Genomic DNA, 14,204 nt, shown 5'->3' on the forward strand with positions numbered 1-14,204 from the left:
GAAAGAATTTGTTGGACAATAATAGTACCGTAACTCAAGAGTTGCCAAAAGACCAAACGCATGTCAAGAGATGGCGCAGTTGCCTTTAAATGCAGGCGGCATAGGAAGCGCAACACGTGACGTACGAGTCAAGAGATGGCGCAGTTGCCTTTTTATGCAATGCAGGCGGCATAGGAAGCGCAACACGTGACGTACGAGGCTGGCGAAGATACAGGGCTGACAGCAAAGAGCTTTTAAATAGAAACATGGAAATAGAGTCGCAATAGATTATATAATCTTTTGTTCGTTTGATGCCGATTAGAAGTTGCGACAGGCTATTCATAAAAGTGGTACCATTATTTCGAATAAAGGGGTTCCGCCATTAAATTGGTCACTGATCCGGCATCATATTAACGCTCTACACAACAGGCGAGTATCAATAAGTGACCACACTACAGTCATGTGTAAGGGCAGTCATGTGTAAAGTGGTACCATTGTACTCATGTATCCCAAATGTGTGCTTATGTGGGTCTGAAGACTATAAGGAGGCTTTAGCTGTCGATGCAATCATCTTTACCACTCACCTGACGATAGGCGTTTCATTTAAATAAATTGAATGCTCTTGGTGATCGATTACACATTAGAATGTATGAAGGCTGCCATGTCCAGTCCATATATCTATATTACACTATAATGGTAATCGCTATACGTATACATGTAAGTATAAGTATAGGCCTATAAAGGTTGTTTTAAAGAAATTTCCATTTAATTTTATTTTAAGAAGGAGATTGGTATAGAAAGAGTGGCGTACCCAAAGAGGGGAGGGGGTTGGGGAGGGCCAGATTCACCTCTGTGAGAAGTCTTGGGAGGGGAGGAGGGAGGAAGAGGGGAGGAGGAGATATGGAGAATGAGAGGGCTGGAGGAAGGGAGAAATAAAAAGATATAATAAAGACAATTAGATAAATAGAAATATAAGGAAAATGATGAGAATGAGAGAGGGAGGGTGAGAGGGGACAATGAGAGCGAGGGAGTGATAAAGTGTAGGCCTAGGAAAGAATAAGTACAGGGAAGGGAAAAGAACGGAATGATGAATACATTTAATAATAATTATTAGGCCTATATAATAACTAAACACATAACATCACTGGGCAGCCATTCGACGATGTCAATGCCTTTATTCGTTACGTAATTAAAACGCCCAGTCAGATGTATTTCACACCTACCAAACACAACTCACCCAATTTCGCAAACTGGACGTTGAATGTACACTCTCATGAATATTGATTGGCAACATTTTCCAATAGGCCTATGTCAGCGCTCTAATCGGAAACAATAGAACAATAGACCCTGCAGAGCGTTGGCTGACAGCCCCATTCAAAATACACGGTTAGCAATTACAAATGGAAAATTAACATACTTGCAGTGTGGTACACGGTCGTACCCCGGCGGTTTTAGAGTAAGATAATTTTGCTTTGACACTACATAACAAATTCAGAATTGTTTATGAAGATTTCATGATTAGGCCTATGTGTTAATCCAATGGCGACCTCAAAATTGGCGATATCGCTTCCATCACCGCCTGATGCAATGCAAGTAGCCTATGCAACCCTGATGCAACCAATTTCCTTATGCATGCTCCAAGACCATTCCAATGTTGCTGCATCAGATTCTTGGAATTCTGGAATTTTGACAATTCCAAGATTCTGACGCAGCCTGTCAAAAACTTGCAATTGTCAAAATTCCAGAATTTCGACAGTTCAGGTTTCTGACGCAGCCATAAGCAATTTTGCAATCAGTTGAGTTTACCCCCATTTCACCCTAGTGTATGTGTGAAAGATATAAAGAAAGTGCAAAGAAAGGAAGTGCGATAGAAAGATTGTGCAACAATGCGCGATCGAAAAAAGAGTGCGAAAGAAAGTGCAAAAGAGAGAAAAAAAGGGGGAAAAGTGCAAAAGAATGAATGCAAAAAGAATGGAAGAAAGAACCAGGTGTATGGTGCCAAATAAAATCTTTTCAAATTCAAAGAAAGGAACAAAAAGTGCAAAAGAAAGAGTGAAAGAAAGTGCAAAAAACGGTGTAAAAGAACAAAATAATGCCTACAAAAGAGATCGCAGAAGAATTAAAGTCTAGTGAACTTGAATGAAGAGTAAGAAAGAAATTATCTAAGAAGGAAAGTGCCAAAAAAGGCGAAAGTGTAAAAAGATTTTTTTAAATAATAAAAAAATTCCCAATCATTTTGGAAATGAGTAAAGCGGGTAGTTTAGCCTTTGACCAAATATCAAATTGAGGGCAGTAAGCAACACACCACACAAATGAGAAAGACACTCCAATCAGTTCTCCGATTGTTCAACAAAATTATATCATGAGGAAAATAGTGTCAAGCCCCCTCTGATCAATATTCTCGTTCAGCTGGTGACGTCATTAAAATGGCGGATCTAATGAAACCTACGGAGGACTTGGTGGATATGAATGAAGGTAAATATCTCCACTTTCTTTATGTTATTTTAATTTGTAGTGCAATGTGTGTATATATAACACTCTTAAGAAGGTATCTGCCCAATATCTTTGAGATCGGTGGTCGGGTGTGTGTGTTTTGAAGGTCTGAATACTGGACTTGTCAACACAAAATTGTCAACATGGCCAATCATTCCAATGTATGAATGTACCCCGGCATGCCCGGGGAATGTACACATGAGTATGACACACATTCATTCATAAATGCATGCCTGTCAATTGCAACCAATTCTTTTGTGAGTGATGTAAACAACATAACGTGTTCACATTAGATTTAAACCTTCAAATCTTTTTTAATTTGAATCGGCCTGAAAATGTGGAGCAAGTTTTTACTTTGGGGGCCCGAGGACCACCGAGGCAGTTCTAATAATCTCGGCTCCGACCGGGAGTTCCAACAGGTGCTGTGTATGTGTTTAATGTGCATTCACATACACACTTAGCCGTCGGTACGAAGAAATCGTTGCTCCAAAAATCATTGCAAATTAGACATAATTTGTAATCATTTTTCACCACAAAATATATTAATTAAAGGGGCACTTCGTGATCCACAGCCTCATCCCCCCACTTTTCTCAAAAAAAGTTGAGATTTTTATATCACTACACTGGAAACCTATGGCTACATAATGTTTATATATACAAAAAATTTCTTGCAGATTATTTCGTTTAGCAAAGATATCGTGAAATTTGAATTTTTGTCTGGTTCACCAGAACGAAATTACAACACATTGTCTATGGAGCAGTGTAATACACATAATCATTCATAACTCGCAAACGCAAAATCAAAAACAACTGAAATTTTGGGAATAAGCTTTTTTCGTGGATACCTACTGAAAAATGTCATAAAAAGAGGATGCTAGGATCACAAAATACTCCTTTAAATATCATATGAAAAATGAAAATACAGATTACAGATCAGCGAATGCAGAGCGATGTATGAATATATGGAGAGGTCAAACAGGTTGTTAATTAATATTTTGCGACATTTATAATTTTCTTGGGAAGGGGAGGGGGTTCCAAATTTACAAAAGTCAGCATCAATAAAATTGCCTCCCCCTATTTCGGCAACAAAAAGTTTTGACCCCCACCACCATACCTTACCCCTTAAAGTTAAACAGGCTAAAATTGTATTGAAATCAGTCTATTTGAATAAAATAAACACATTATATTCTGTGGTCATCTTGTGTGACTCCTTACATTCATGACATTTTGGTCATCAAAATTTTATGACCCCCGCTATTTTTCTTTCCAAAAATTTATGACCCCAGTATATTTGGGACCCCCTTCTAAAGAAAATGCCAGCCCCCTTATTTTAGATGATTCAATCATGAGATTAGATTTTGAACTTCCCAAGTTCAAGGAACTGTAATGTTGGCCTCTAATGAACTGATGTTAGTATTTGTCCATCGTATAACTATAGTTTTGAGCAGAGAACTTCAGCGGTCGTATAAAATTTGGCGCAGTTTATGGCGTATACGGAACTAACGGAAGTGGGATTCTGATTGGCTATTTTTTTAATCACGTCATCATCACATTAGTCCCTCATTCGCTGGTCAAGCTGCATAGCAACGTATGACCTTGCTCTTTTTACGCGATAATCAGACAAGGCAGACCGACACTGCTGAAGTAATTTGCTGAATGGTATAGAAAAACTGTTTCAGACAACGTGTGTTACTGTCATTCTGTACGGGTGCGAGTCTTGCTACAGAGTCATGTTAAACATCAAGCGTGTGGATCGGATTCCAAATGAAACCATCTACAACCTGACCAACACCACTCCACTGGTTGCCAGAGTCAAGATTCATCAACTTAAATTTCTCGGCCATGTACTGCGTCTTGAAGATGGGGAGCCTGTGAAAGAATATGCGCTTTATATTCCACCATATGGGAAGAGGAAACCAGGACGGCCGCACACACTGTACTTACAGTATGTCCAGCACCTCCTGGGAGATACTGAAGGGATGCTGCAGCCAAACAAAATTGTTTCGCTTGCCCAAGATCGCATTAGTTGGAGAAAGCTTGTAGTCGCCTGCTCCGCAGCCGACTGATGATGATGATGATAGAAAAACTATAGATAGGCATACGTAAGCAGTGCTGTACGGTGCAAAAACTGATTGAGGAGCCAATGGCTCCTAACTTTATAAATTTAGGCGCCCAAATTTTGCTCCCAGGTAAAAAAACGTAAACTGAACAGTCACATGTGTTGAATGTTCATAGCTGCTGTACTCTGTCGATCTACATATTCCCATTGAATGCTACATACTTCATACGCAGCATGTACAGTGACAGTAGGCCTATATGTTTTCCAGGAAGTCCCCATGAGACATGATGATAAATGCATATTCATAGCGTACATTTGTACTCTTGAATGCATGTTTTGTTTTTGGCGATTAAAAGCTTCAGCAGTTGGTCGCCATTGGCGCCAGGGATTGAATATTTAGTCGCCATCAGCAAAAATCTAGTCGCCAATGCGCCTAAAATGGTCGCACCGTACAGCACTGCATGTAAGGCCATTACCATACCGGGATCTGTTGAAGGAATATTTTGTACAGTTACACAGTAAAACTAAAGAACCGGCATCGTTGCACAGCGATATATGTTTCCATCTATAATACGTTTACAGGACCTTTGGACGTCCAACAGATCAATTGGAACGTTCCATTGATCTGGAGAGGAGGCAACTCTGGAAACCATAAATCAATATGACCTTCATTCAACGAGGATAAGCCAAGCATGAACAGTTTCTTTTAAACGCAACTAGAATCATAGTAGATGGTGGTTATCCACGTTAGTCATCAGGGACAGACTTAGGTTTCAGTTTTCTACTGGCCCTCCGGGCCAGTGAAACGGCAAATCTACTGGCCCTGCAATAAATTTACTGGCCCAACTTTTTCAATATGTTCTGCTGCAAAAAGTGCAAATAAAGAAGCATGTTCCCATGCCCGTAACCAAGGGCGCAGGCGGTGAACACCCCCTCGCCAAATGCCAAAAAGAAGTAGCAAGCAAAAAAATAAAGGTTTTCAGTCCTTGTCGGTCAAAAAAGGTCAAAATTTTGAACAAAAGTCCACTTTAAAAAAAATCCTGGTTACGGACGTACCTGCACGTTCCAATGCGACTTTTAAAGTTAGAGACTACCAGTTACCAAACTTGACACATGTTACTTGTGTGTTAACATTATTTTATTCTATGCCACCATGGACCCTAAAAATCTTTTTCCAGGATCTATGGTGCCACTTTCATTCAAGCAAACCTGAACATTTGTTACTGTTTTGTACTGAGCGTACTCAATATAGAGAGACTAGTCACTACCACAAGTTCAGTCAGTCCTTCCGTAATTAATAAATCTATAGTTCCAAAAGTTCACAAAAGAAAAGGTTCAAGTATGTGGTATTTGCGATATCGCTACCATCATCAGATAGAGCATGAAAGAGCTTGGAAATAGTATGTGGGTACATCGCCGAAAAAACGGGCGTATATTTCCAACTTGCTTGCAACGCAAGGATAAAAACTTGAAATGGACAAAAATTTTTTTTTTTTAAATAAAAATATAAATTACACACAGGTGAAAAGTGGGGCAGAAACTGTGTCCAATTGTGTCCATCGCTGATTATATCAAGTTGCCTCATATATGAGTTATAACAGGATCAAAAATCTAGTGGCCCGCCGGGCCAGTATTGTTGGAAGTTTACTGGCCCGAGGCAAAATCAACTGGCCCTGGGCCACCGGGCCACTGCTTAAATCCGTCCCTGTTAGTCATGTGTGACTTCTAAGGCGCTGGTTCCCGTAGTATTCCTCATTCAGACCAATTCAATGCACGACCTCAGAGTTACTTGCATGACGTTGGCGGGCTATTTTTGAAACAGTCATGGTTGCACATGCAGGTACTTCCTTTGAAAATCCTATACAAGGTAGGGCCTATAGCAGTGGCTGATAGGATATGCAGCTTATAGAACACGGATATACCTCTATTGTAGGCCTATGCAAGCTTGCATCAAGTGTAATGTTATATTATAGGCCTTCCTCTTTGTTTTCTTGACATCGGGTTATAATTTTCCACATACATGTAGGCCTTCCAGTTTGCAAGAGGCGTGACGGTGTAATGAATAAGTGTTTTCAAAATATGATGGCCTATTATGTGTGCTTGTCTGGTCCCATAGATTTGACAAAGTAGTTAGAAAATATATCTGTCAAAAAGGAATTGTTTTAAAAGCAAGAAAAGCACTAAATACTGAATAGTTCGAGTACCGGTAGAAAATAAAGAATACTTGTGTTGTTGCTTACATGTAGTCTGTAGATGTGCCAGAAATGGACCATTTTGGTAAACTCAAGCTGGAAAATCAGGTCAAACTCCCGGGGTCAAACTTAAACTTAAATATCAATTGTAATGGTTGCCGAATTCTGCATACATCCGGCACAGAAACAGTTTTTTGTGGTACCGGGTAGGAATTGTTAAAAAGCAAGAAAAGCACTAAAAAGTGAGATTCACTGCGAGAAATGTGAGATTGCATCTAGGCCAGGGGTAACACTAGGTTTTAAAACCAGGGGTTCTGAAAACCCCTGAACCCCCAGAAATCCTAAATATGGGCGCAAACCAAAAACCAGGGGCTTTTTATTTGCAATCCTGTTTTTAGGACAGAGATAAAAGACTAGTTTGTGTCTGACGTCACTGTCAATCAAATTCCCCCCGATCCTTGATTGGTAATAGCGCGCAATAGGAAGGTCGATTTATCTGGTGCCGATCGGAGAAAAGGAATAGCAGAAAATGGCAAAAAATTACATACTTTTACAAGGCAAAAAGCAACTTTTCTAGGCATTGTTGACATGGTGCCTTCGCGAAAGAAAGTTTCCTACTATAAAGACCTAACTTTTGAGATGGTTTGTATGTTTGAAGGTGGAAAATTAACAATAACGTGCCCGCTTTTACTGCCGCGTTCAGCAACTCATATCATACGACACTTGTAAACAAACCGTGCTCGAGATGATTGACAGATGACGTCAGACGCAAACTAGTCTTTTTATCTCTGTCTTCCATTATATTTTATACGTACATTAAAACATTTAAATACCGTACTGTAAGTAAGGAGTACATTTGACTTTTATGTATTGAGGAAACTCCAATTTTTACTCGGCATGACTTGAATATTATTTATGATTTCTTTTGTATACCGAGTGAGATCGGCCCGGAGAGTTGGCATGGTTAAAACTGTATGGGTTTTCCCCAGCTAGGCATTCTACAAAAGGCAGACATCCTGAAGTTGCAAGTGGGGTCGATTGGTGCGCTATTTCATTCACAGAGCCTTTACTTGCACACTGTTTCAACAGATCGGTATTCAGAGTGATTGATGTGATACAGTTCTTGGAGTGTTTATTTTTGATGTTTTGTCTGAAATGAGCGGGATTTGTTTTTCCAATTTAAAAAAGCACGGAATTACTAATTTTCTACCGTCCCACGGCGCAACAAATTAGTTTGCGTCCAAACTAAAAAAATAGCGCTGTGCACGCAGAAACGCAACTTGGCGCCACCCCTGGTCTAGGCCACTTTAGGCCACATAAAAGTAAGAATTTGTTTCGCATCCCTTCCTTTTTGGGAAAGTGATGAGGAAGGGAGGTTTTTTTTTTTTTGCATCTGCCAGGAAAACAATGAGGCCCCTTTAAAAAAAACCAAAAAGATTATTAGGGGTAGTTGGACCCCTTAGAGTTCAAAAACACTAAGTTGCAAGTGATTTATGCTGACTAATAATAATAGTACCGGTAATAAACTTGTTTATCAATATCAATTTTACTAAATTTTAGAATATGAAAATTGTTTATCTTTCATTAAAAAAAATAATTAGGTTTATAACATGTTTCGTTGTGTGTCTGGACTCTTTTGAAATCCGACACCAAAAAAATCCAAGATGGCCACCAATAAAATATGCAAATTAGGTAATTTTTTCATTTTTCGCTTTTATTTTTCCCAAGTGTCTTTGACACTATATATGAAGTGTCTAGTAGGTTTAATAAGAAAAAAGTGTTTTTGGTGTCACACACCTTCCCTCAATTGAACCAGGGCTCACTTTTTTTCCCAAAACTGAGTCCAGGCAGAAAAGCTGAACATTAATTTCACCATTGCTTGCCACATGTTGTACAGTAGAGTACAGGCTGTGCAATGATGAATTTCATGTTTGGAATTCATATTAGGCGGGATCCACATCACAGTATAATTGCATTAGTAATATTTTGATTGGATATTAAGGTAATGATATCTAATCTCATGTTGATATAAACACGTGTTGACCTTTCTTGTGTACTTACGATCAGTTATTGATTAGGCGTGTAATCAAACTATTTGTGATGATATTGATATGGAATGCAGTACCGTGCCTAATGTATAAGGTCAATAACTGATAATGATAAACTTTTGTTAGTTTTTTGAAAATATGCAGTTAAGATTGGGGTATTTTCAGTTTCAATTAATAAATTAATAATCCGTACCCTTAAACTTCACCCTAACCATAAGTTAATCCTAGGGAAGCCCTAAGCATTTATAACCTCTTAAACCTAAAATATGCTAAACCCAATCGTTAACCCGTTTCACTCAGCCAAATAGTAATGACTCTGATCACAGGCTCTTCCCTAACCCTAGCCTAACCCTGCCCCTAACATTAACCCTAACCCTGCCCCTAACATTAACCCTAATGCTAACCAGCCTAACCATAACCCAAAGTCCCAAACCTTTATCCCTAACCCTAATTTTAACCTAAAATGTCATAAACCCAAATGTTAACCCTTGTCATGTACTCAGCCTAATATAGTAATGACCCGGACTACTGGGCTTTTCTTGCCTACACAAGCACATAAACTGTACACAGTGACCTAAGGCTATTCGCTGTCGTAGTGCACGTTAAAATATGACCGTTGCTAGGTCAACTGGCTCGCGCTTTCTTTGTCACGAACCACTGATCGAAATGATCACAACACAAAGCCTATGGCATATCAAAATTCGGAACAGGTGTATGAGCCCAGGCTTGAACCAGTAACCAATGGTTACTAACATGCACTACGACAGCGAATACAAGCCCCGCTACGTGTAAACATTGGCAACCGTGTATCAACCCAGATTGAGTTTTTACACCCCACTGATGTGGACACCAATGTATCAGTTTCATTCTCCTTGTACATATAGTAGGATCTGCAGTGCATAGGAGGTGTGTAGGGTGTATGTGGGTGTGTGTGTGTGTGGGGAGGGTGTATTAATAACCCACTTCCACTAGACTATCATGACAACTAACAAGGGAAATCACTCGGCCATTAGACGAGACGTCCCCGGTTGGAGCGGTTGGCAGCAGTATGCACCCTCAAACCCTCAGATGCCTGAAACTCAAAAATTTGCATAGACCCAGGACCGTACAGGGTTAGATAGATCTGCACTTGAATAGTGCAGAGTTACGATTCCATCATCATTTGGGACTGTTCACAAACACTTGTTGGGGGGGGGCCTGATGCAAAAAGGGGGCCCTGAAAATTGTTGACCCTCCTAAGGGGGGCCCTGAAAAAATGACCACAAATTTTCCTGGAAAAGGTAAGTTTACATGTATATGCTTTTCTATGGGGTTGACCCATAATTTTCATGTCAAAAAGGGGGCCCTGTAATTTTTGAGGTCTGTAAAGGGGGGGGGACCCGAAAAATTTTTGCGATGAAATTTTTTTGCATCAGGCCCCCCCTTACAAGTGTTTGTGAACAGTCCCTTAATTGTCATTGTATTCAACACTAGGGATTATTGAGTGTAGGTGGAAACTGTCATGTTGCTCACTTCCTGCAAGATCATTATCAGCAACAAGGTATCAAAATATGCCTGCCCCAACTATTTTCACTCTTCCAATTTTTTGGGGTGTAATTTGGATCATCAATAATGTGCCAACGTATTGCTGGGTTTTTTATTCAGAATGAATTTTAATTTTAACTATTAAAACCATTGAGATCCCATCGCTGATGAGTAAAAATAAATAAAAAAATGAGTAAAATTAAATCAAATAAATGTGCCTTTACTTTTGTATTCACAGTACCTACATGTATGCCTTAATCCTAATAGCAATTCCGGCCTGTAACCTGTAAGTTCTCTGGTTTGTCCATTTAAAATCTGTATTACAGCCTTGCAGAGGCTAACCTTTTGTACTGGAGGGCTACATTGCAAATTTATCAGACAGTTTGGTTGGAAGACACTTGTAATGTTATTGCTAACTTTTGTTTTCTATGAATGTGTTTTTGTGTAAGAATTTCAGGACATGGTCCAGGGCAGTGGTGTAGCCAGGTTTGGGGGGGGGCACAGCTTGTACCAATAGAAATATTTTTTTATCTTTTTTGCCGAATTTCTTTTTGTCCAATGGTGCTCTTCTCTAAAAAGTGTGGGGGAATTGTTCACCCAGTAGCCAGTGTTGCAGGGCTACATGTTTGTCACCCCTGCTCACTGTATTAACCCAAAACGAGCTGCAGAATTATTTTTTATAAGATGATAATATGTTGGAATATGATTGCAATGCAGATGATGTGTAAATTTCTAATTTTGACTTTTAATTGTGTCATTGTCTCGCCTGAACTTTGTTCAGGATGGGACTTAGTAATCACTATTTCTGTCTGTCCGTCCGTGTGTGTGGATGGATGTGTGTGTGGATGTATGTATGTGTGTCCGTCCGGAGCTGTATCTGGGGAACCGTAAGACTTACGGCGACGCTACCTGGTGGGAGGAATGGTATCCAAGTTTGCTCAGAACCGTATGTTTTCGGGGAAAATATGCAAATTAACATAGCTAATTTGCATAATTTATGTAAAATCAGCGCAAATTGATAGCGGAGTTTGTGGACAGACTATCTCAAGATCCGTCGGGCGCATGGTATCGAAACCTGGTGTCAGCTATGATACACATCTGCTGATCACCTGATTAGTTTTTCGAAAAGTATGCGCATTTAGTTGTTAATTTGCATAATTTATGCGGAACGATTCTACAAATATGGTTGGAAATCTGAAGAAATCCGCCTTGTGGAGCTGTATCTGGGGGATTCGTAAGATCCCTAAGCCCTATGATGATGAAACGTGGTAGGGGGTAGTATGACCAGAGGATCTCAACCCGATTCGATTTTCAGCGAAAAATATGGTAATTAAGTACCTAATTTGCATAATTTATGCATAAAATGCAAAAACCTATTTTCTCGGAGACTAGAGGTCGCACATTCTTCAAACTTGGTGGGTGGGTGCATCTTCACCCCAGACAGAACAAGTTTGTATTGGTTAGTGCGTCAAGGTCACCCAAGGTCATCCAGGGGTCATCTGAGGTCAAATGACTAAAAACTGTCGTATGGGCACGATGCTTGGTGGGTACGGTCAACATAATGTGGTAGGGGGTAGTATGACGAGAGGATGCACATTAGTCCCCCCATGTGGCCCCTCCACACACTCAAAGTGGGGGGTCAAAAATTTAATGAAATATTGTTTTTGTGTTGCGCATTACATATATCAATTGCGGTCATGTAGGCCAAGTCATTAGGCCAAAAAAAGACTTTGAAGAATGTCTCTCATGTACAAAAGTATAGGAAACTGAAAATTTAAAAGCACCTTTTTAGGGTGAAGGAAGCATTTTTCAAAAAAATGTCTAAAACGGGTTTTTATGTCAAAAATGTCTCTGTTGGGGTGCTACATCGAGTCAAATGTTCACTAGCACCCCCCCCCCCATGTGGCCCCCTCCCACACACTCGAAGTTGGGGGGGGGGTCATCTGAGGTCAAATTACTAAAAACTGTCGTATGGGCATGAAACTTGGTGGTTACAATCAACATTTAGAGTAAAATGTTCGGAAGATTCTTTTGGGGTCATCCGAGGTCACCCATGGGTCATCTAAGGTCAAATTACTAAAAACTGTCGTATGGGCATGAAACTTGGTGGGTACAATCTACATTTAGAGTCAAATGTTCAGAAGATTATTTCGGGGTCATCCGAGGTCACCCAGGGGTCATCTGAGGTCAAAATACTAAAACTGTCGTATGGGCATGAAACTTGGTGGGTACAGTCAACATTTAGAGTAAAATGTTAGGAAGATTATTTCGGGGTCATCCGAGGTCACCCAGGGGTCATCTGAGGTCAAATTACTAAAACTGTCGATGGGCATGAAACTTGGTGGGTACAGTCAACATTTGGAGTAAAATTTTCAGAAGGTTATTTCGGGTTCATCCGAGGTCACCCAAGGGTCATCTGAGGTCAAATTACTAAAAACTGTCATATGGGCATGACACTTGGTGGGTACAGTGAACATTTAGAGTCAAAGTTTAGGAAGGTAATTTGGGGCCATCCAAGGTCACACAGGGTCATCTGAGGTCACATTACTAAAACTGCCATATGGGCATGAAACTTGGTGGGTACAGTCAACATTTAGAGTCAAAGTTTCAGAAGGTAATTTAGGGGTCATCCAAGGTCACCCAGGGGTCATCTGAGGTCAAATTACTAAAACTGTAAATGACAGGCATGACACTTACTGGTTACAGTCAACATTAAGAGTCAAATTTTTGGAAGGGCATTTCGGGGTCACCCAGGGGTCATCTGAGGTCAAATTACTAAAAACTGTCGTATGGGCATGAAACTTGGTGGGTACAGTCAACATTTAGAGTCATGTTTTTGGAAAGTCATTTCAGGGTCATCCAAGGTCACTCAGGGGTCATCTGAGGTCACATTACTAAAAACTGTCGTATGGGCATGACACTAAGTGGTCACTGTCAACATTAAGAGTCAAATTTTTGGAAGGGCATTTCAGGGTCAACCAGGGGTCATCTGAGGTCAAATTACTAAAACTGTTGTATGGGCATGAAACTTGGTGGGTACAGTCAACATTTAGAGCCAATTTTTGGAAGGTCATTTTGGGATCATCAAAGCTCAATCAAGCTCAAATTGAACAGGCAAATCGCCATGGGTTGTTGCAGGTTCATTTACTTCTACCAAAAGTAATCGTAAAAGCAGGCGATCGCGAAAGCAGGCGAGACTCGTGGTTCGAGAACCGCCTTGTTTTAATAAGCGGCCATTGAAAATAGCTCAAGGCTCTGAGGCATTTAAGGTCTGATGATGTAAATAATAAGTGTGATATGTGAGCATTTTAAAAGGTGATGCTTAAAAATAGTTTAAAATTTTGTAAGGTTAGGCCTAATATTAATTTTTAATTAGTAAGAGATCTTCAACCGTCTATTTTGTCACACAAGGCGCAGGAAAACACAATTGATCAGTCCTTACCAATTTGCCTTTTTTTTTAAAAACAAAGAAGAAAAATAGTAGTTGAGAATGATTATGCTTTAAATTTGGTTTGTACATGAAGCACAACTCCAGGTGCCTAATATGATATCAAACTATTTATCAGTGTTTTTATGCAAAAAAATACCATGAAAAGGATTGAAAATCTCCTGTTACGATTCAATTACAATGTGTACTTTTTGCGAAGGTCAATGTTAGTAAAAAGTCTGTTGCACAGTATTTTAATTTTCGCGCTTGTACTTGTTCACACCGTGCCGATTTTTACCACTTTCGTTTGTTCTTAAATTTGCAGTTGAGTTTTCGTGCATAGACCTATGCATAGAACAATAATTTGCAGAATTTTTAATTTCACAGACTAGATGTGTTGAGTGTGAAGAGGGCGAAAATTAACATACTGCAAAAATTTGCAATTATGCAATACATCAGATGAGTGGTTATCAACAGCTTCG

General features: G+C 39.7%; 1 protein-coding gene across 3 annotated transcripts in view; it reads left to right on the plus strand.

Moving 5' to 3' along the window:
* The first annotated feature begins 2,345 nt into the window (after positions 1 to 2,345).
* The window catches only part of LOC140141464 (uncharacterized), a 106,312-nt gene continuing 94,453 nt past the window's right edge, over positions 2,346 to 14,204 (plus strand). For all 3 annotated transcript variants that reach the window (XM_072163330.1, XM_072163331.1, XM_072163335.1), the window contains exon 1: positions 2,346 to 2,454. In XM_072163330.1, coding sequence (XP_072019431.1) covers positions 2,406 to 2,454 — 49 coding nt within the window. In that variant the 5' untranslated portion in view covers positions 2,346 to 2,405. The remainder of the gene's footprint in view (positions 2,455 to 14,204) is intronic.

Source organism: Amphiura filiformis, chromosome 19 (genome assembly GCF_039555335.1).
Source record: "Amphiura filiformis chromosome 19, Afil_fr2py, whole genome shotgun sequence".
Taxonomy (NCBI): Eukaryota; Metazoa; Echinodermata; class Ophiuroidea; order Amphilepidida; family Amphiuridae; genus Amphiura; species Amphiura filiformis.